We start from the raw sequence: 22858 nt of genomic DNA on the forward strand, positions 1-22858 counted from the left end.
CGCTATCCAGAGCACCATTCCTCCTCCACTAGGGTAAGTGGAACTTGCCCCAATGATTCCCTTCCACCGGTGTTACCCAGCTCCCACCCAGTCTACCAGAACAGCAGCATGAAGAACGGGATAGCTGAGACCAACGCCCCAACCCAGGGGGTTTCATCCAACAGCTATCCTCCATCAGCAGTGCAGAGGAGAGGTCTTCAGAAGCAAGAACACGTTGGAATGAAGCAAGATGGAGAGGAAGAGTTGGCTCAGAAGGAGGCACCTGAGGAGGAGGGGTGTCCATAAGTTTTTATGGCATAAATAAAAGGTGAATGATGGTCTCCTCTTATTTATGCAATAAACTCTTAATTAAGGACCCATTCTCCTCAGGTACCTCCATCTGAGCAAACTTCCTATTCATCTTGCTCTGCTCTGTCGTGCTCTGCCTCCAATGACCTCTCCTCTGCACTGCTGATTGAGGATAACTGGTGGATGAAACCCTCTGGGATGGGGCATTGGTCTTGGCTACACTGTTCTTCATGCTGCCACTCTGGTAGACTGGGTGGGAGCTGGGTAACACTAGTGGAAGGGAATCATTGGGACAAGTTCCACTGCCCCTACTGGAGGAGGAATGGTGCTCTGGATAGTGGGATCTGCAGTGGGAAGAGACAAAACTACACTGCTCATGGGATTACCTGTTCTTACAATCAGGACTACTCCTAACTTGCCCCCCTGCGTTCACAACTGATTGTCCTGTGTGTTCTCCCAAATGTATGAAGAGAATTTTTCTTTAAGGGTGACACATGTTAATCATTAAGTTCCTGCTGCAAGTGTGCTGCCTTCTTCTACTGATGTCCCTCCTGTGGCCTGGTGATTAACCATATTTGTGAGACTTCATGAGATTTGGAAGGGCTACAGTCATAGTGTTTATACTCTTTGTTGGCAATATGTAGTCCACATTGGTCAACCTCCTGTGTCTGGGGTGTGCTTTATGTGTATTCAACACATTTTTGTGGCCTGTGTATATTTAGTATGGCTCTAATGGGGGAAAGTAAGCCTGAATTTACATGTGTGCGCAAAGATAAACCGTGCAGCAAATTTATGTCCAATATCAGATATGCACTGTATGTATCTCATGCTAGGGGAGAGAATGTGATAGAGGCCAAGTGCAAGGCACGTGTGCAGTGGTAGACACCTTAAGTGGTCCTTGTATGCAAAGAGAGACAGTTCATTTTTACTGCCTGTTATTGCCCCTTGCCAAGGTCTCCTTCTCTTGCCACACCTCTGTCAGTTTCTGCCATCCCTTCAGCAGACAGAGGAACTAATGTCAGAAGAGATGGTAAAAGGTTTTAGACTAAATGGTGAATATAGCTAAGACAGGACAGGTAACCACTAGGTGAGACTCCCAAGCCTCCAATCATTGTCCTGCAACACGTCAGCAGAAGTAGAAGGCAATGTTGTCCTCAGGGTCATGTGAAATAGAGAGAAGGTACCTCTGGAGGTTAAGAAACGTTTCCTTTCAGGTTAAGAAATGTTTCCTTTCTGGTTCAATTGCCTGTGCCTCCCTCTCCCCTCTTTCAAAAGTATCAGTAGTGGCATTATAGAGCACAGGTAGGGCGTGTTCCCCCTCAATAGCCTCGTTAGGTTCATTACTTATCTCTTCTGTCTCCCATCCAGCTGCAAGTCAGCATTAGTACAATAGGTCCTTCTCGAGGAGGAATAGGAGAAGCAGATTCTACCAGAGTTCCAACAGAGCAGCAAGTCATAGCGGCCATCAAGGAGAAGTAGATCAATGAGGCAAAGCAGATCGAGATCATTAAGAGGGAGCAATTAACCGACAGAGCAGATAGAGGAGAAGCTGTTTCTCTACCAAAAGTTTCATGAGCAGCACATCAGATCGGCAAGGCACTTGCACAATAATCAAGAGATTCCCACTCAAGAGCCAGCAGGTTCAGGATTGGATCTGATTGGCAGAACAGATACTTCCAAGAGCAATGTAGTCATGTCTCTTCCCACTCCAGCTCTAACTACAGGCAGTTCCCAGGTTACGACGGGGGTTCCGTTCTTGAGACGCGTCGTAAACTGGAACATCATAAAAAATCCTAAGAAAACCTTACTTTTAATGCTTTGGGTGCATTGAAAACTATGTAAACTGCATTCTTATTGCATTTTTCCTCCAAAAACCCTTCAAATATTTATTATTTTGCATTTTTGGTCTCATTTCATCTGCCAGATGAGTGTTGTAGGCATCATAACCCTGGAACATGCGTTGCAACCCTGGAAATAATGTCTGATGAATATAATTGAGAAGCGCCTTAACCTCTGAACGTTGTAAGCCAAACCCGTCGTAACCCGGGGACTGCCTGTATCCAGAGCACCAATCCTCTTCCACTAGGGGCTGTGGAACTTGCCCCAAGGATTCCCCTCTGTGAGTGTTACCCAGCTCCCCACCTGGTCCACCAGAGCAGCAGCATGAAGAACAGTGTAGCTGAGATCAATACCCCATCCTAGAGGGTTTCATCCAGCAGTTAGCCTCCGTCAGCAGTGCAGAGGAGAGGTCTTCAGAAGCAGAGCACGATGGAAAGGAAGAGTTGGCTCAGGAAGAGGCACCTGAAGAAGAGGGGTGGTCTTTAAGTGTTTTTTTTTCGCATAAATAAGAGGTGACCTTCAGTCACCTCTTATTTATAATAAACTTTTATGAACCCATCCTCCGCAGGTACCTCCATCTGAGCAAACTTCCTATTCATCTTGCTCCGCTTCATCGTGCTCTGCCTCCGATGACCTCCTCTGCACTGCTAATGGGATGTGGTGTTGGTCTCAGCTACACTGTTCTTCATGCTGCTGCTCTGGTAAACCGGGTGGGAGATGGGTAACAATCGCAGAAGGGAATCCTTGGGGCAAGTTCCATTGCCCCTAGTGGAAAAGGAATGGTGCTCTGGATAGTAGGATTTGTAGCAGGTAGACATATGACTACACTGCTCTTGGGAGTATCTGTTCTACCAATCAGATCCTCTCCTGAACTTGCTGGCTCTTGAGTGGGGACCTCTTGCCGACTGTGCAAGTGCCTTGCCGATCTGATATGATGCGCATGAAACTTTCAGTAGAGAAACAGCTTCTCCATTTGCTCTGTCTTGGTTATCTGCTCCTTTTTAATGATCTTGATCTGCTTTGTCTCATTGATCTACTCCTTGATGATCTGTTATGACCTGCTGCTCTGCTGGAACTCTGATAGACTCTGCTTCTCTTTTCCTCCTCGAGGAGGAGCTATTGAGGGGGAACACGCCCTTCCCGTGCTCTAATGCCACTACTGATACTTCTGAGAGGGGGGAGAGGGAGTGCAGGCAACTGAGCCAGAATGGAAACACCTCTTACCTCCAGAGGTACCTTCTGTTTCTGCTGACGTGTTGCAGGACGATGATTGGAGGCATGAATCTCTCTCCTAGCTCTGTTACCTGTCCTGTCTTACCTGTGTTCACCATTAGGTCTAAAACCTTTACCATCTCTTCTGACATTAAGATCTGCTGAAGGGATGGCAGAAACTGACAGATGTGGCAAGAGCAGGAGACCTTGGCAAAGGGGCAATAACAGGCAGTAAAGATGAATTGCTGCCTTTCTTGTGTGTCTTTGCATACAAGGCCCACTTGAGGTGTCTGCCGCCGCACACGTTCCTTGCACTTGGCCTCTTATCACATTCTCTCCCTGGTAGGAGAGATTGTGATACACACACTGCAGATTTAATATCAGGGACATGAATTTGCTGCACGGTTTACCTTTGCCCACCCATGTAAATTCAGGCTTGCTTTCACCCATGATAACCACAAAAATGTGTTGAATACACATAAAACACACACACATACAGGAGGTTGACCAATATGGACTACATATCACCAAGAAAGTGTATAAACAATATGACCTCAGCTCTTCCAAAGCTCATGAAGTCTCACAAATATGGTTAATCACCAGGCCACAGTAGGGACATCAGTAGAAGGCAGCACACTTGCAGCAGCGACTAAAGAAATAACATACATGTGTCACTCAAAGAAAACTTCTTGGCATACACAGGACAATCAGTTGTGAACACAGTGGGTGAGGTAGGCAGTCCTAAGTTCTAGGACTCATCTTAGGCCTACTCAATAAAGTCTGTTTTTGTTATTAGTGATGGCCGAAGCACACTTTGTGTATGAAAGTGTAGGATCATATGCCTATGGGAACAAGTGTGTTTAGTAGTGCTTGAAGCAGATAATGAATTATTGCTGGTGATATTTTATTACATCTTAGGAATTCCTCATTGTTTATTCTATGTTATACTATTAGAATCTGTGCATCTTTGACTTCAATTACAAATTGTACTTGAGCTTTTGTAAAGCTTTTGAAAGTGTCACATGCAAAAATTTACTTTGCCAAGTGAAGTATGTACTTTTTATTCACAGATATTTCCTCTAGTTTTAGTAATTTTTCTGGTCAAAAGTACATGGGTATATAATCTAACGTATTACTTATCTTCATCATGCCCTCTTGGTATTAAACGGTTTTGATTCCATGAATTAAGAAAATAATCATGATAGTAGAGGTGTGCATTGAAAACTGTCTTAAATGAACAACAAAAAGAATGAAAACTAAAAACTGTGTGAATTTTTTACTTTCTGCTCTAGACAGACTTGCTTTGCATGGAAATAAATGAATATACATATTTTCATGTTATCTTTTTAAAATTAACTACGTGAGTGTTCAAGTCTACCTTTATGTATTTGATGAGGGAGTAGCGAATTGCATATCTTGTATTCATGTCTATTTAATTAAAAAATTTGAAAAAATCTTGTTAAACTGGGCTAATAATATAATTTTCCACAATGTTCTTGTTCAGAGAAGAAATTTCTATTCAAGGGGTCTTTGATTACTGTAAATTTTGACTGTGCATTTTAGTGCATGGAGCATGATGAATTTGAAGGATACTCTTTTACCACAAATGCAAGTTAATGACAAATATTTATAATGTGAGAGGGCCTACTAGTGCACTCGTGCCAAAAAAAAAAATACATGTGAATTCTTTTGGAGTGATGTGTGTACAAGAATTTATGCCTTAAGGTAAAAGGTGAAATGTATCTGCTATACATAACTAATATAAAAATCTACTTAGAGGCTTACCATTTTACATGGTAACGAATAGTAAGTAGAGAAGCATATCAATCTACAGTAAAGATGCTAGGGAATATAGACTACACTAAGCCCATAGCAGTTACCACGTTCTAGACAAATTTAGTAACATACAACCTAACAAGATGCATATCACTAATGACAAAGATGGAATAAGCATTACTAGAAGACTAAAACATAACTAATAGCAAAGGATAAGCAACTGTCAAGAGTATGACATGAAAGTGCAAACGAAGTCAAAAGAAAATGGGGCCTCGTTAGGAGATCTTGGAGCGAACTTAGAGCAATGAGTGCTTACGTGAGGCCCCCTGAGAGGAAAGAGAGAGAGAATGGGCGTCCTGATTCATGGGTCACTGCTCTTAGAGGCTGCTAGCTGCGAAGGGGAGGAAGGGCTACGTGAGTCTCAGAGGTCAAGGTCAATCCACATTAAGTTAAAGAAAGCCTATCAACGAATTCTGAACTTTCAAGCATGTACTACATTTCCACCCAGGAAGTAGTGTTTTTCATTTAACCATAAGAATATATTGCACACCTAGGAAGCAAGGAAAGTTTAAAAGTAATATAAGAGGACAGATCTTTTTCTACTGCACTGTAAGAATATTATCAGTACCAAGCCTAAGAGGAAATCAGGGCTAGACCAGTAAGTCTTGAGTTGAAAGAGCAAAATGCAAAAGGCGGATTACAAGAAAAAAAAATATTGTCTAGTTATGAAAGAGGACACCTATTTCTATTTCATTTGGTGAGAAACCAGGAACGTTTTCAAGAAAATACTACAGGGAAAGTAATTCAGAATTCGTGATTTAGAAATATTTTCAATGATTAGAATACTAAAGCCATCGTCGTCATAGCAACAACATCAATAATTAAACTAAAGAGAAAGCTTCATTAGAAGGAACAGACTTGATAACAGCATTGGCACACTTACATCACTTTCAGTAACTAAACCAAATTTGTCATATAAGAATGAGCTTGTATAAAAAAAAACTTAAGAGCTAAACTATCATCTTTACATGGCCAAAATAACTATTGATTGGAAACAATGTATGTTAGCTGATTATTATTATAATGCTCACACCTCGTGTTGAAATACAATGGAAAATGGTGAACTCATTCTGAAATGTATTGTCAATGACATGTTTGATATGAAACTTAAATATTTCTAGTAAAGCATTGTTTTGAAGGAATTTAATATATTCAATCCTTTTCACATTCCATGAAAGTAATAACTACAGTGTGGGAATAAGACATGATGCAGGAGTAAAGTACTGAGAGGACATGATACTAGAATGACAGCTGAGAAGGGTTAAAACTTAAAAGCTTTCAACTTTGGGGACTATAAACTTGACCTATATATTTTTCGTCGTTAACTTGCAATATTTTAAATTCCTTCCGTTTCAATGCTGTTTACGGCTTAGCTACCTTATGCTACCACTTTGACAAATTGTCAGCTTCATGCTAAGTTAGTATACATAAGTCTTCTACAAGTACTAAAAATGCTTGTTCATTGCTAAAAAAATTTTGTTCAAGTTTCATCAAATGACAAGAGAGAGCAAATACGCAAGACATAATCAGACCACATGGAATAATATCATTAACTGTGAAATAATTAGCACACTAGAAAATATTCAGTCAATGTTTTCTTGACTTAATTTCACTACGTACAGTGAGACCACCAGCTTTACAACAAGCATAAAGTTTTTTTTTTCTAAAACACCGGGAGCAAAGTATGTTAGATACTTTATACAGATTTAAAAGTATTCAGAGTTTATACACTCATGTATTTGCTGCATCCCCTGCCATTATAAGAGTAATCAAAACTAACACGCTGGTAATGCAACTTACAGTTTAAGACTTCTAACACACAAACAGTAATGCATTTATTAAAAGTTTTCAAGTATAAAGCTGCTTTTCACAGATGACTAACACTTTATAGCAAAGAAGAGAAGCAAAATAAAGATGAGATTGAAGACATTGTTACAGCTCAAGGGAGCAAATACACTGTCTCCTTCAAAAGATTAAAAAAATTTTCTTAGAAAATTGTGTAGACAAGAAAACAACGATGTTAACACCGTTTAAACCATTTTAAATATGGAAGAAATTGGTTGGTTTGTGATCCTACAATAAATATATACATATATATATATATAAATATATATGTTATATATATAACTGTGTGGTAACCCAACTTTTCAAAGCCTCTGGGTTAAATCAGTGACAAAGCAAATCACAGCTCAGTCAACAGTTTTATTAAAAGTTAATATTCTTTTGGCCCTTAATGGTTTTGATAGAATCAAAAGGATTTTAAAATTATTTGAATGGAAATGGTCTTCTGTATATTCCAATCAAGTATTCCTTTTGAGGTTGTATAATGTGAATACATACTTATCTTTATCACAGCAGTCATACAATATTGATGGTAATAATTCTTTTACTGGAATAAGAATTTAAACTGAAATAACCTTTGCATGACTGTGAGCAGTAACTATATAGGGGTGGTTTTAAAACTCCCTAGGCTATATCATAACATTGTCAAAATTTCACGTTAAAAAAATCGCCAAACTACTGACTCGACCAATTTCTACGGAGCATGAAGATATTAGTGAAGTCAAACTGTACTTGTAATGTGTAAGAAAAAAAAATGTAGTTAGGTTTCATTGTAGGACTGACAAAAAATAATTTTACTTTTGATGCATGACTGAAACCACGGTCAAGGTTGCATGACTGCAAGCAGAAATATTATGAACATTGAATCTCAAATTTGAAAATCATTTAAAAACTCAACCCTTTGCTCAATGAGGATTTCAGCATGGACGTTTTACGGGGACAACATTAGCAAACATAAGTGATCACTTGAAGAGTTCAAATTCCCAAAATGACCTTTTAAATGGATGACCTTATAAAATGGTATAAACATTTCACCTACCATTTTACAGAGAATAATGAAAAATGCAACAAGGCGATACCTAGTCATGAGGGAACAGCACTAATGCACCTCACGGAACTACCTTGATGAATTCTAACACGCCTTAGCAAGGGAATGAAATTTCTTCATTTAGTAGCGATAAGGTTATGAAAACCTATCCTCTGTCTGTAAGTTCTTGCAAAGTAAAGTTAATTTAAGCAAGGCTTAATAAATAAACAAGTTAACCTACTTTTCATGAAAAATTTAGAGAGCAGTCTAACTTGAAAATTAGTTAACTTTTGATATCACCTTTATGATTCACAACTTGTGTATGAAGCCAAGAGTGTAACTGCTATCAAGAGTGAATAGCCTAATAGTCGGACAAAATTTCTATCTATATATATACCCATTTCATACCTTTAGCAAAACAAATGAAACCTGGATATCACTGTCCACTAATGCAAAATGTGAACAACACAATTTCATGCCATTTGCATAAAAGTCAGAATTCCAAGGGATCACATGTCCTCAGTGATCTAAACTAGAAAACTATTTTCAAAAGGCTGGACGACAAAATTTTCATTGGGTACTAGTGTCATTTAAGTAATTCAAAACAATAGACAGAAAGCTTGTTCAAACCTAAAAAATAATCATATAAAGTGTAGGCAGTGTATTCCTTGTTAAACATTAAAATGCAAGTTAAGGGCATTTATGTATATGCATAAACTTTATATATACATGTGTGCATATGTATGTATATATGCATATAAATACATACATAAATGGCTTTACTTGCATTTTAATGTTTTGACAGTGAATACAATGCAATCCGGTTTTACAGCTCTTGTCTAGCGACGACGATAAGTGAATTTTTGGTGTTTGGTATGTGCCGATCCCCATATATTGGCACTTATTACAGGTTATTGGCACTGATAACTGGGGATCAGCACTAATATCGTTGGTTTTCGGTTCTCAGCAATTTTCAGTTATTGTTAGAACCTGCGAATAGTTGGAAGCCCTATAAAAATGTTTAAAACCTCCTATTTTGCTAGTTAAAACTCAAGAAAAAACCACAAAAAATTTTTATACCTGGTTTTTTTAAGAGTTTTATCACAAAAAGTACATTTTATGATGAAATAAAAAAAAAACTGGAATTTGTGGACATTTCTCAGAAAAATACTGTGAATAGGCGAAATTTCCGCGAATAGTGCGGGAAAATGTTCCAGAGAAATCCACGGATCCGGAGAACACATATACGGGGGGTCCACTGTACATATATATACAAACACAAAAGTAGTAGAGTTATGGCGCCATAACATACCTTAAGGAGGCGCCATTAACTGGATATTGGCGCCATAAATCACCAAGTTTCAGCTGATGGCAGATTTTGCTCATCAGCACCCTGCCTAGAGCAGAAACACCCCCGCGCAATAACCGCGGACTGCCTGTATATACCGGGTGTTTCGTAAATAGAGCCTCCCCGCCTCCACAGAACAAATGGAAAGTTATGAAGTTTTCTGTTATAGCCTATCTCCAAGTGCATTATCTTTAGTTTTTATTAAGCTATTTATCACTTTTCATTTCTTGTATTTTCAGACTGAGTGACAGTTAGATACAGCCATGGCTAACGACTCGGAGGAAATCAGATAGATCGACCGAATCCGGGCTATAACCTTCAGAGAGGCCAGGGATGCTGGCGCATCCTTCATTTCACATTCTTTGATAGCTAAATACATTAAAAGAGATGAATCCTTTGTTAAAAGAAACTGGAACAAAAATCCATATGACTTGTCATCGTGAAAAGAGGGAGAATCTTGGAAGGCCTGAAGTCCTTTCTCAGGAGTCAAAAGACATCATAGCTGAGGCAGTGGGTAGACCAAGAAAGTCTACATAAATTGGTGCTTGAACTCGAAACAAAAAGGGGAAAGAAGAGCAGTGAAATATGATGGTATACCAAGCCTTGACGACCTGCGAAGAGAGGTGACTGAAATGCTCACGGAAATGGAGTTTGAGTCTGCTTTTTTGCGATTTGCTGAAATCATAACCTTCAGGAAGGCAGGCAGATGGAGGCCACAAAAAATATTAAATACTCAGTGAGAAACTTAAATAAATACCTGTTCTGAATTACTTTTGTTTTTGTCCATATCAATTTTAGTTTATGCTGTAGAGTGGGGTGCTCTAATTTCGAAACACACACATACATACATATATATATATATATATATATATATATATATATATATATATATATATATATATAATATATATATATACAGGGTGCTGATAAGCAAAAACTGCCATTAACTGAAGCTTGGTGATTTATGGCGCCAATAACTAGAACTAGACTCGTTATGGCCCCATAAAACCGTAACTCCATTAACCGAGTTCGCCGATACCTGGAGACTGCCTCTATATGATATATATATATTATTAATATATATAGATAATTATATTATAATTATATTTATATTAGTTATAAGTATAGTATGCTTTAAATGAACAAAGTTCAAGACAAAACAAAGCATGAATATAGACATATTGCAGTCTACACTGAGTTTCATGAGCAAAAATGTTTAAAGAACATACGAACTGAATATGAGTGAGCTGCTGATCAATTTACCTTTTTTCATATAAAAGTGTCAAAATTACATATTCATATAATTATTTCTTCATAAGCAAATGTACTGGAATAGAAGTTCCATCATCATGATGCCGACTTGAGAAATGATAATTATTAAAGCGGCAAGGTTGCATCCATTAACTTCTTTCAAGGAAGTAGTTATAGAAAGAAACTAAAGTATAAAACTGTTGTCTAATGACAAGGAACTGAATTAAAATTACTTACCTTCTTTTTAATCTAGAAAAGAATACCTGTGCATTTGGAAGTGGCAGATATTGTACACACAGTTTCCTTTATGAGAATATTTAGATGTTATAGTGTAGGGGATTGCAGGAAACGAACGAGAATAAAGACCGTGAATTACAGAAGCAACCTTTAACTGCAATGTTTTTTTACCAAACCATTTACTTTTACATCGGCATCCTTAGAAATGTTTTTATATGGCCTAATCAGCAGATCACATAATTAGGATGAATCGTGGATTCTTGAAATGATTACCTAGTAGTAACTAATGATTTCTTCGTATTTTAATGCAATACGTATAAGAAATTTGTTTTCACTGAAAGGCCATTTGTAAACACTAATGTACAAAGCTATCTCATCTAAAAATGAATACTGGAATAGATTACAGAAATAATGTTGGCATTTATATAAAAAATAGATGTATACTACAGTATATATTTGGTTTCTTGCAAAGAGATTGCTGAACTTAAAAAATTGTTCTCATTGGGTGAATGCATAACTCTACCTAATGCTACTACTCATGGTCTGCTTGCAACTTGGTCGTCTCACCATGATTCGATGATTTTTAATTTCTTTACCAAATCAACAGTCATCACAGTGTGAGGCCTTTGGGAGGCAAAACCTAAGAAAAGGAATATGGAACATAGTAGCTGTCATGGTCTATCCAGTCTCCGCTCAAGTAGAACCAAGGGAGCTTTAAACAATTCATAAACCCTGTTCAAAGTTCACTAGTAAAACAATTCTGCCCAAAACTGGAGATTTGGAACCAGGTAAAGTTTATCTTCTATGTCCAGGAGTACATATCTACAAAGATATCCTTAGTAATAACCATCTGACAGATGTACAATAATAATCACATTCCACTTGGCATTGTTCTTGGCCATTTTTTGGTAATTTCCAAAGGCACAGCTGCTGCTGGCTGGCTGGCCCACAGCCACAAACTCAAGAAGTATTAAATAAAGATTGATAGACTGTGCTTTCCCAGCACATGTTCATATCGAAAATGGAAAGAAAAAAACAGCTGAAGACAATGAGAGAGATACTGGTTATATCCACAGCTGGTGGTCCTGGGCCACCATCTCGAGGCAGTGCTAGCCTGTACTACACTGTGGCATAAATCTACCTCCTCTGATGAAGAATGTGATAAAGTTATCAAATAAATAGATAAAGAGTCAAGAGTTTATAGTTGTCTGATAATGGAAAACAGAAGCTGAAAGCTATACATGAAGATGAATACCTGTACCACAGGTGTGAATCAGGAAATGGATTGAAGTCCAATCGCATTTAGTACTGAAGAGAAATCTGTACAAATACTAGGAGCAGGAATTGAGTGTGTTGAAGTCCTTTACTTGCATAGGGCTCTTACAATTCTTTTGTCAAAATTACCGGATGTAACACTCAGGCCGAGCGCCTCAGTGGCGTGGATGGTATGGTGTGGGCAAGCGACCTCAGTGGCCACAAGCTTGATTCTTGGGCATTTCATTGAGGGGTGAGAGATGTGTATTTCTGATGATAGAAGTTCACTCTCGACGTAGTTCAGAAGTCACATAAAGCCGTCGGTCCCATTGCTGAATAACCACTGGTTTCATGCAACGTAAAAACACCATAAAAACAAACAAACACACTCAGGCTGGTACTGTAGACCAGGAAGCGAGCCAAGAGATAGAAACTAAAGCAAGTTGGGAAACATTGGAATCATCCGAGCTCACAAAATACAGAAAAACCTCATTCTGACCAATTCCTCTTGAACGTTGGTGGGAGGAAGTGGTTAGTAAATTAATTAATTTCTGTTTTGTATCACTGCAACCACTAAAATGACAGTGGTTAGAGGAGATGAAGCAATAACATGACCAAGAGCCAAAGTATATTTTCTCTTGCACTGCTTTTGATCCAAGTGTAAGATCCTTGAATCACAATGAGAAAGTTATAATCACAATGTGATTTGAAAAAATAAGGATTGCTACAATGCAATGCTGGATAAAGGAAGATGCACTATACAGATGTAAACAATAGCCTAAAGTCTAAAGTGACAGCTTTAGCCAAATTATTACTATCATTGTAACAAAACATGCTGCTGTTGCTTTCTGCATCCAAAATGTTGACGGTAGTAAGCGTGAAAAATAGACTCCTAAATTCTACTTGAAAAAGAAATAAGGTACTTTCAAGATAAACTTGAATTAAAGAAAAAGGTCTGTCATAGAGAAAAAGGAAAAACAGCAGTGAACCAAGAATAAACCAACAAATATCCTAAATGGAAGACACTTGAGAGGATATGGGTGTATAAACCAGATATCTGAACAACAAAGTAAATACTATGTTAAAAAGCAATCATGTAAACATGATTTAGCCCCAATTAAATATCCTGTCTCAAACTGAGAAGGCAAAGATATCTGGAAACCAAGTTAAAATAAACAACAGATTGTAGTTTTACGAAGGTTTAGTTGTTAAACATATATATAGCCTTGCTTCCTGTAATTTTGTGGCTTTGTTCCTCCAGAATATGTAACACACACACACACACACACATAACACATCTGTCACATGTAGCAGTACCTAGATCTGCATTAACACTAAAAGCTAAATAAGTAAAAAGGATGTTCAGTACCCTCATCTACTCTTGGAATTTACTCCTAATAAAATGCAATTTTGAAAAGATTCAAGGTCAGATTCTTGTACAATGTTTAAGGTTAAATGTTTAGAAAATACTGCAGGAAAAAAAGATAACATGAGACACTTAGTATCTGCATTAGCAAAGGAATCAATTGTATTCTCAAGAAGCACTAACAATGTCTCATATACATAGATACACTAAAGTCCTCCAGCTCAAGATTACTGAAAAGAGATGAGGCATCAGTTCTGACTTGGAACCAATGAAAAATTGACATTTCTCGATGTTTGAGCATGTTTGAAGATCTGACTCAAGTTAAAATAGCAGATAAGCTTGGCAGTTTATAGAAATTACCAGGAGTCATAACAGGTAAGGTTTCCATACACGTATAGTCAGAGAAGCAAGCATAAAATGGTAGTAACTTCAGCAAAGCAATCAGTAGTAATAAACTAGACAACTGGCAAGATTGCAAAAAATGTAAATGTAATAATTATTGACAAACTGATGTATATAGTGGTCTGCCGTTTCTTCCAGGCAGTGTATTCTGAAGGCTTCTGCTCATCCATTAGCTAAGACGGAAGGCTCCGCCTCACGCATTTTTTCTTTCATTTGTGACATCATAGTGCAGTGTGTATGAATGACCAGTATCATCATCATTGCCATACGTATTATTCAGATCTGCGAAGTGTACTCTGATCATCCGCATCATGAATGCATCTGCTAGAAGCCGAAGAGGAAGACCTATTTTCTCGAAACTAAAAAGCTTGCCCTAAAGTTAAAGACGAAGGAAGTAGCAACTTCCATTTTGGCAGCAGTCGAAAACTTGAAATCCGTCATTGCTGAACATGAAGTAGGAATTTTTTTCTAGGTTAACTTGTTTTGACTAACTTTTGGCATTTGATCATTTATTTTTTTCTATTGTTGAAATAGATTTTGATGAAAATTACTTGTAAAAGTGATTAACATGGAAGAGAGAGAGAGAGAGAGAGAGAGAGAGAGAGAGAGAGAGAGAGAGAGAGAGAGACGAGAGAGAGAGAAGGAGATGATGGAGAGAGAGAGAGAGAGAGAGAGAGAGAGAATCGTTCGATCTAAACTTTTCAAGAAACTCTCATTCCATGTTGAATTTTGAATTTTTTAAATTTCTTTTTAAGAAATTGTAATACCATATCAAATTATGAATTTTCATCAGTTCTTTTTTATCGTAGAATAAATTTATATGAAAACGATTACATAATGAACGTGCCGGACAAAGAAACTGAGACAGGCACTCGTAAGTCGTAACCAAGTTTGTTAGGCCTAACGGGAGTGAAGACATGCATGATCCTCTAGTCCCCGAAACCTCAAATGGTTAACAAAGCATTCCTTCAGCAGAAGAACTCTTCGCGGAGGATAAGATGGAGGAGTTTGAAGGTTTTTTTTGGCAGAGGATAGATTATAGATGAAAATCCATCCAAAAGGTTTTTTTAAAGGAAATGACTGTATTGTACAGTACACTTGCACCTAATGGTGGCATTGTTTACGTGTGGGAATTTTCACCATCCTGTGTGTAATTTTAAACTTTTGCTAGATATCAAAACCTTTTTAATGTTTTATTTATCCATACAAACAATTTCATATTAGAAGAAATTACAGTATAGTACATAGAAAGTACTGAAAATGGGTATTATATAAAAGTTTGCTGTTTGCCTTGACCCTAATGGAATTTTCCCAAAAGGTATGTGTTTCGAAATCTGCGAATTTCCAATTCTGCGAGGCTGTGGACTGACCAAATTCTTGTATAATTGGGGACTGTACTGTATATGTATACAGTGGCGCCCCTGTATTCGCGGGGATGTGTACCAGACGCCCCCCCAGCGAATAGTTAGAATCTGCGAATAGTTGGAACCCCTATAAAAATGCTGAAAACAGACTATTTTGTTAGTTAAAACTCAAGAAAAACCAACTAAAAATGTGTATAGTACTTGGTTTTTTTAAATAGTTTTATCGCAAAAAGTGCATTTATGATGAAATTGATAAAAAACCAGAAATTTCTGGATATTACCCATAGAAAAATACCATGAATAGGCAAATAAAGCGGGGAAATGTTCCCGAGAGAAATCCGCGAATGTTAGAGTCCGTGAATCGGCAGAACGCGAATACGGGGGTCCACTGTATATAGACATATATATAAATCAGTGGCATAATATTGTCTTGAAAAATAGTGGGTTCTAATCTTGACATGATCCATTAGAACTTGCCATGTCAAGTAAATGTTAGTGGTGTTTCATCCAGTGATGACACACACCCTCTTTACATAGAGAATATGTGTAAATAAGTTGTTCTTCATATGTAAGCATTTGTAAACAACACATTCATACTTTTGCAAGTGAATTGCGTAAACTTTGCCTTAAAAATGTATGTAACTGTCAGGAAACAACTGAATCTTAACAGGTTTTTAATAAATTACTGAGCATTTCTCATTTAGGGACAAATTGTGGTAATCAGTATTAATAAATTTTATCGACGGTAATCAGTATTAATAAATTTTATCGACAAGTTTATGATTTGCCATATGGCACTTTTTAATGTGGCATTTTTATGTGCATGTCCCATGTTCTTTCATATTGGACTGAATTCCTTTCTTAATAATATTATCTCCCAGTTCCGTCATTTTATTTCATGGAGAAATTTTATGGAAGTTAGTTTCTTTGCCAAAATAATGTTAGTGTAAAGTTCTCTAAACAAAGGATTTCGAATAAGTACAATGTTGAAACAAAAAGAATCAGATATGAAAAGGTGATACTATATCAGCTTCATTCATGTGATGTAACATGAGAAATTATTTGTGGCGAATCTCCGAGCCTTGTCATTACTGCATTGATGGCAAGTAAATCCAAGCTGCATAGTATATATTAACCTTATAATGTGATTCAACTGAAGTAAACAAAGCAACTTTCGTGCAGTAAACATGAATCTAAGCTCTTTGCAATGGAATTATGTTATGCATGGTACAGCATCTATTTACTGTAGTACCTAACAATTTTTTGTTAAACTAAAAAGATACAAAAATACATTGAGTAAGTTAAAATGACTTTCAGTCAATGTCGAGGGTGCTAAACAGAAACTGACATGATGTTCATCTGTGATAGCTTTGCATGTTTTAATTTTATATGCATTACTAATTTTTTTAATAATACCATCACGATCCTTAGATGTAAATTGTAAAGAAACATACATAATAAATATTGTCAGTAAAAGATACCTACTGCAGTAGTTTACATACAGAAATGGACTTTTTATTAAATACAGATTAAATCTAATACCTAAATATGTCTAAATCATTACCCAGTGATGTGTTCATGATTAAAATGAAATGCATGATATTATTTTTGGTCACCTCATCACTTATTATTATGACAGATCTTCAACAAACAGCTACAATAAAAACAATTACAATAATTGACAATAACAAGTCAACAGTAATAATAGTAATAACAAGCGTTTAAAATTAATAGAGGGCAATGCATATCAAAAAGCAAATGAGCATTCTCTTCAAGGCATAACAAAAGCACTCAGAAATTCAGGTGGAAAATCTATTCCTCTACAGTAAAAAAAAGAAAGAAAAAAGAAAGAAAGGAAAGGATGTACATTCAACAACAGGTTTTAACCAAAATAATACAGTACAGACTTACACTAACAGCATTAGAATAGTTTCTCTGTAAAGGGAACCTTCATTGAAGATTAATGTGACAATACCTGGAGCTCTAATATAACGGAATAAGCTAGATAGACTTTGGACGTGATAGTTGACAAGCACCATTTCATATTTTGAAAAATGGGCTCGCTGGTCAAACACACTCTGACAGGATGTCTAGAATGACATTCTCATCTTGGGAAATCTAAACATTCAGGCTTAACTTTAGAATAATTGTTTATATATCTGTTATGGGTCTGTTCCTACATTTATGTGTCTCCTAAGCATGCACATGAGAATTGTGATGTGCGTGTCCTTGTATGCCTGAGAAAATCTTTTTCAAACATTTCACGACTAAAGGTTTGCCTCTGTTATCATGACTGATACTTCTTGCAGTGCCATAACGAGAATAAAAGGTTCGCTACAAGTGTTACTGGATCGAAATCAGTACGAATATAATTTTCAGAGACCAATTCTTTATCCATGACATTCATGTGAGAGGATAGACATCTTAAGATACCATACCTATGATACGCTACGAATTTCAAAATATCATACTGTTAACTTTTAAGTAGAAGAAAATGAACAACATATGCATCGAGTAAGTGCGTAAAGATACCAATACAACACCAAGGCTACAGAATGGCTTAGCTCATTACTACTAAAAGTTTTTTGAAGAAGCACTCTAAGAAAAAGGGATGCAGTAACTATATCCACGAACCAAAACGACTACCTAAATTTAATTGCAATGTTTTGTGTAAGATTTGTGTAAAAAGCAATGTCGTCATTCACGCCCCCCCCAAATAAAAATAGAATGAAAAGGGAAGAACAGCATAAGGGGGTCAAGTGTGTTTGTCTCAAGATATTCAAGAAGTGATTTCTAGGGATATATATTTATATATATATGTACTGTTGCAAGAAAGGGGAGGTTTATACATTTCAAAAAAAGTGTTAACATATCTAAGAAATCTACATCATCAGAGTAGTCAAAATATATCTCATCTAGTAATATATGACAAGGGAAGCAGTTCACTGGGTACTAACAAGTATTATTTATGCCACATGCATTTACTACAATCTTCATAACGATAAAAAAAATCGGACAGTATGTTGTGGCTTTAAAGTAAATTTCTCAACATTCTTCTTGCAAAATGAAAGTTAACTGTGTATTTAAAACACTGTTAATACTCTTGTAAAACTCACTGCATACACACAATGTACATATGCTAAGTCTGGTGGCCAACAATCTATTACTAAAGTATCCTTAAAAAAGATCAACATTGAGCTGTGGGTTTGAGTAATACTAAGCCAAGGCATTTTTCACAACAAGAATAATAGTTCTGCCATGTACTGGAATCGATTATACAACTTGAAGTAAACTGATAAGTTTCATTTTTGTTTACAGTTAGATTTACCTTTCAAGCTAAAAATGGAATTACTTCATCAATTAAGTTGCAATATATGCAATTTTTTAAATTCCCTAATAACAGACAACTTAATTCCAACTGATCAACGCAATGAAATCATGTAATGGGAAAGTAAAGAATATAGACCCATGAACCTAAAAACTTAATATGTCGAAAGGAATAAAACATGATTCAAATATAATCAAAATGGAGCCACATTTAAGCCAACTGAATCTCCCTCAGTTATTTAAGTTTCTGGAATTGGATTCATAGATCAGATATCGACCAGAAATTAAAAGCTAATGCAAAAAATTTAATATTTAATTTCAATGGGTAAATTCCACAAACCAGTGATCACATTGTATATGGATGGTTTTCCTAAGGGATGTGTAGATATTTGAAATGTCATTTTCAGAAGAAACTGTTGACTATGAACACTAAATTTTCCACATGTCAGGCTAACCAGCAATGCTACTAACTTCTAACATACCCGGATTTTTATTGGGGATATTTAATCAACTGGAAGTTAATCTTGTGTGACTAGGATTTAGAGAAAAGTATTTGTGGGGAATATCAAAACTGAAGATAAACAACAAATCATTACCCAAAATCACTGAAGGTGGTGGGGTGAGAAGGGGCGGGGGCGGGGGCGGGGGGGGGGGGGGGCAAGCAAAGAGAAGTGAAGGAATTGATTACGGGGAGTACTAATTTAGAGTTATAATTTAATAACAGCAGTTATATGTAAATGACGTAAAGTAAATTTAGATATATGATGAGCAGTTTGCTAAGAAATGCGTACTTGTGTCAGCGCGGCAAGCATAATAAGAGCTATGGAAGAAGGGGGGGGGGGCGCATTGGGGGTAACTGTGCCTGCAAGTGCGTATATTTTTGGAGCTTTTTTTTTTCTTTCAAGCACTCACAGACAACGATTCCATTTCGTCGAGGGACTCTAGTCTAGCGATGGGCGCTTCGGTGAGAGATCGGAAGTCTCCCCAGGATTCAGGCTCTGAACCTCTGGAGTCCTCACGGCGGGGTGCCCATGGATCAAGAGCAGAACCTTGAAGGGGTGAACGGCACTTGCGTCGCCATCGAGCCTGTAGCAGCATCATAACACCCCCACCATCACGAAATATTAATCATCATTTTGACTTCTACTATCAACCAATAGAAAACTTTAATCCACAAAAAGTATTTCTGCCATCTTGAATCGCTCACTCATTCTCTCTTTTTTGTAAAAAAATATAACAGGTTCAAATGTGTACATCAAAATTTTATACAAGATTTTATTTCCACTGGAACCACATGAGAAAGTGTTACGAGTAAAAACTCCCATTACTCGGGAAGAACTGCAATGAATCTGTATATAGAAGTGAAATGTCTGGCAAAGATAACGGTATATAAATTTTCAGTGACTAGAGGCAATCGGAGATGAGACTGCAACAAATGTAAGAGAATTTTAGTTGTACATTTGTAAATTGACACTTGGCATGCATTTCCACTCAAAACCTACTTTTAGCTACAGGTGAATTTTGAACATTCTTTTCTTCATGTTACGCAGCGTTGATATTTGTTGCATTGAAATAAAATACTCCTCTGAATAAATATCGTATTCACTGCTCCAAAGTGCCTTCTGGTAAATGTGTAAGTTGTTTCCACAAATGCAATTTGGGGGGCAGAGTGATATTTAACTTTAAAAACAGGAGGGGATTAATATTTTTTATAATGGTTATGAAAAGTGAGAACATCAGTGACATCACATAACATGAATGACATACAAACCAGAATTCACATAGACACTTATACCATTGTCCTACACATAGTGGATGTATATCATCCTTCAACACTGTAACATTCAACAATTACACTTGATTTAGTAACAAGCTGACTAGATAAACAACACGGAGATGCCTGGTACGTACAATTAATTCCCAATAAAGTTGTTATATAAGAACCTAAAACCCATCTTCCTTAAAATCCATAATGGCCACAGCATAAAACAAACATTTGGTAAAAACTAAAACTTGACACTTTCACTGGAAGTTTTATCACTTAACTGCCACGATTAGCAAACTACAAAGAGGAATATGGCATACAAAAATCTCGGTTTCTTTTCATCTATTATCTTCATAATGTTATGAAACACTGAGGCGGGACAGGAAATATTACAAGGAATGATACAACCTACAGTAAGAGATAACTGGCAAACTTTAGATCAGCCTATTATAATTATACTGATACCCATAATTACTTGTCCTTAAAATGTACACATTACAATAATAAGGATTTAAAAAATCAGTAAACTACAGAGAATTCTGAAGTAGTTGGTATTGGAAGACAAAGAAATAAATAGTTTTAGGTTTTATATCAAATAAGTATTATACTATTTATTTTATTTTCAGAGTTCATATATTATTGCCATTAAAAATATGTAAATACACAATGCACATCATTACAATGAATTTCATTATCCCTATGTCAAATCACCACTAAATACAGCATTTGTGATGCTTACATGATCTCAACAACCTGCTATTTGAGTTGCCCTACGAAATTAATTGCTTTTGTATACATGTTTTTGACAGAGGCAAAGGGGGCCTTTTACCATATTTTCCTATAGTATTATTATGGAAACCGTTTTTGGGTTCTTTTTTGTCTTCGTTTTATTCTTGATAAGAAAGCTAACTAGTATACTACAAACTTCTCAGTATGCCTTAATACGCCCTTTATGAAATGAGTCACAGCAAAGGCTAACAAAGACGGTATCAAGTTTCAATATACATCTTTTAATAAGAGAAAAATATTAGGAACAGAAAGGTAGAGATGAACAAAAGTCAAATATATTAAAATATATTCCTTCATCTCTATAAACCTGGATTTTTGAAGCAAACAGTTCGTCTTCAGTGTTTTAATAATACGTATACTGGGGTTATGGCTTTTAATGTATATATTCTATACCAACCCACTAACTCAGTCACCTTGAAGGACAAGATAAACCAAAGAGGGAACTTAATTTGTACTTTATAGACAAGTAGAAGTTTGTTATTACCATAATGCCTTCCTCATTTTTAAAGTACTTTTTGAATAACCTAATACTCTTGAAAGTGATTTCTTATATGTAATGATAAATTTAATGAGTGGAGCAAACAACACCAGAAAGATATTACTAAGTTTGGTTTCACTTGAAACTACAAAAATTAAATTAAATTGCATCCAAAAAGGCCAGTTTTGAGAACTGACAAGATGCATGGTAGTTCTATAAAGCTGTTATTACATAATGTTATGCACCCGAGGAACCGATTTGCTTTTGAAAATAAGATTTCGTGCAAAATACCTAAACACTCCTCACCCCCCTAACAATGGGATGAATCCTATAATTTTGCTAACCTTCCACTCTCATTAGTATTGCTGCACACAAATTTCCAACAGTATCAAGGACCAATTGCCAGGCACAACATAGAACATTCAAGTCAACAAAACTAATTTACTCAAATGCAACACTATCTGTTCTACATAAAGTGCAAATCGATAAGCATAGTACATTTCCATGAGTTTCAAACATTTATAGAACACAGCTATAAAGACACTCAAGAAATAATGCTACCTCAACAAATTTTAGTGATAAATCTGATCTGTTATTCAGAACCTGCAGCATATATACAAATTTGCATGATTCTGTGAGAAAGTAGGTCAAACCAAGGATGTTTGGCAAATCTCCATATGACATTTCAGAAAAATACACAACAGCAGAAGCATTACAATCAAGATGGACTTTCAAAACCCTAATTATATCCAAGCAACTAACAAATAAACTGGGCAATAATTCCTGTAACGGGAAAATACTTTAGCAAAATCTATAATAAGCACATCCTAGGAGGAGTCCTATTTTTCTTCCACCCATTAAGCTATAATATAGTTTACAAAAGGACAGAAAAATCTCGGTCTATGTAAAATTGTGTACAGTGTGTCACTTGCGACATGCTGTAAAACTATGACTGTTGGAACTGATTTCATATAATGTGTGTGTATAAATATACATATACTATATATATATATATATATATATATATATATATATATATATATATATATATATAAGTCTATCACATTACCGTGATTCATATACATATATCAAACTACAAATGTCCTTTAATATCTAATTGCTTAACCGAGGGGGAATTTATTAAAGCGATAATAGAATTAGTGATCGACAGGCGCGAACCATCGACCTCTCAATTCCGGTGGCGGGGTGGTCTGGGGCTTCACTGCCAGTCCT

At 36.4% G+C, this 22858-nt stretch overlaps 1 protein-coding gene across 3 annotated transcripts in view; it reads right to left on the reverse strand.

Annotated features, from left to right (window-relative positions):
- LOC135206936 (potassium voltage-gated channel subfamily H member 2-like) overlaps positions 1 to 22858 on the reverse strand; it is a 1544997-nt gene that overhangs the window by 28998 nt on the left and 1493141 nt on the right. For all 3 annotated transcript variants that reach the window (XM_064238441.1, XM_064238442.1, XM_064238443.1), the window contains one exon: positions 19506 to 19679. In XM_064238441.1, coding sequence (XP_064094511.1) covers positions 19506 to 19679 — 174 coding nt within the window. The remainder of the gene's footprint in view (positions 1 to 19505; positions 19680 to 22858) is intronic.

The sequence above is a fragment of the Macrobrachium nipponense genome, chromosome 31 (assembly GCF_015104395.2).
Source record: "Macrobrachium nipponense isolate FS-2020 chromosome 31, ASM1510439v2, whole genome shotgun sequence".
NCBI classification, from domain to species: domain Eukaryota; kingdom Metazoa; phylum Arthropoda; class Malacostraca; order Decapoda; family Palaemonidae; genus Macrobrachium; species Macrobrachium nipponense.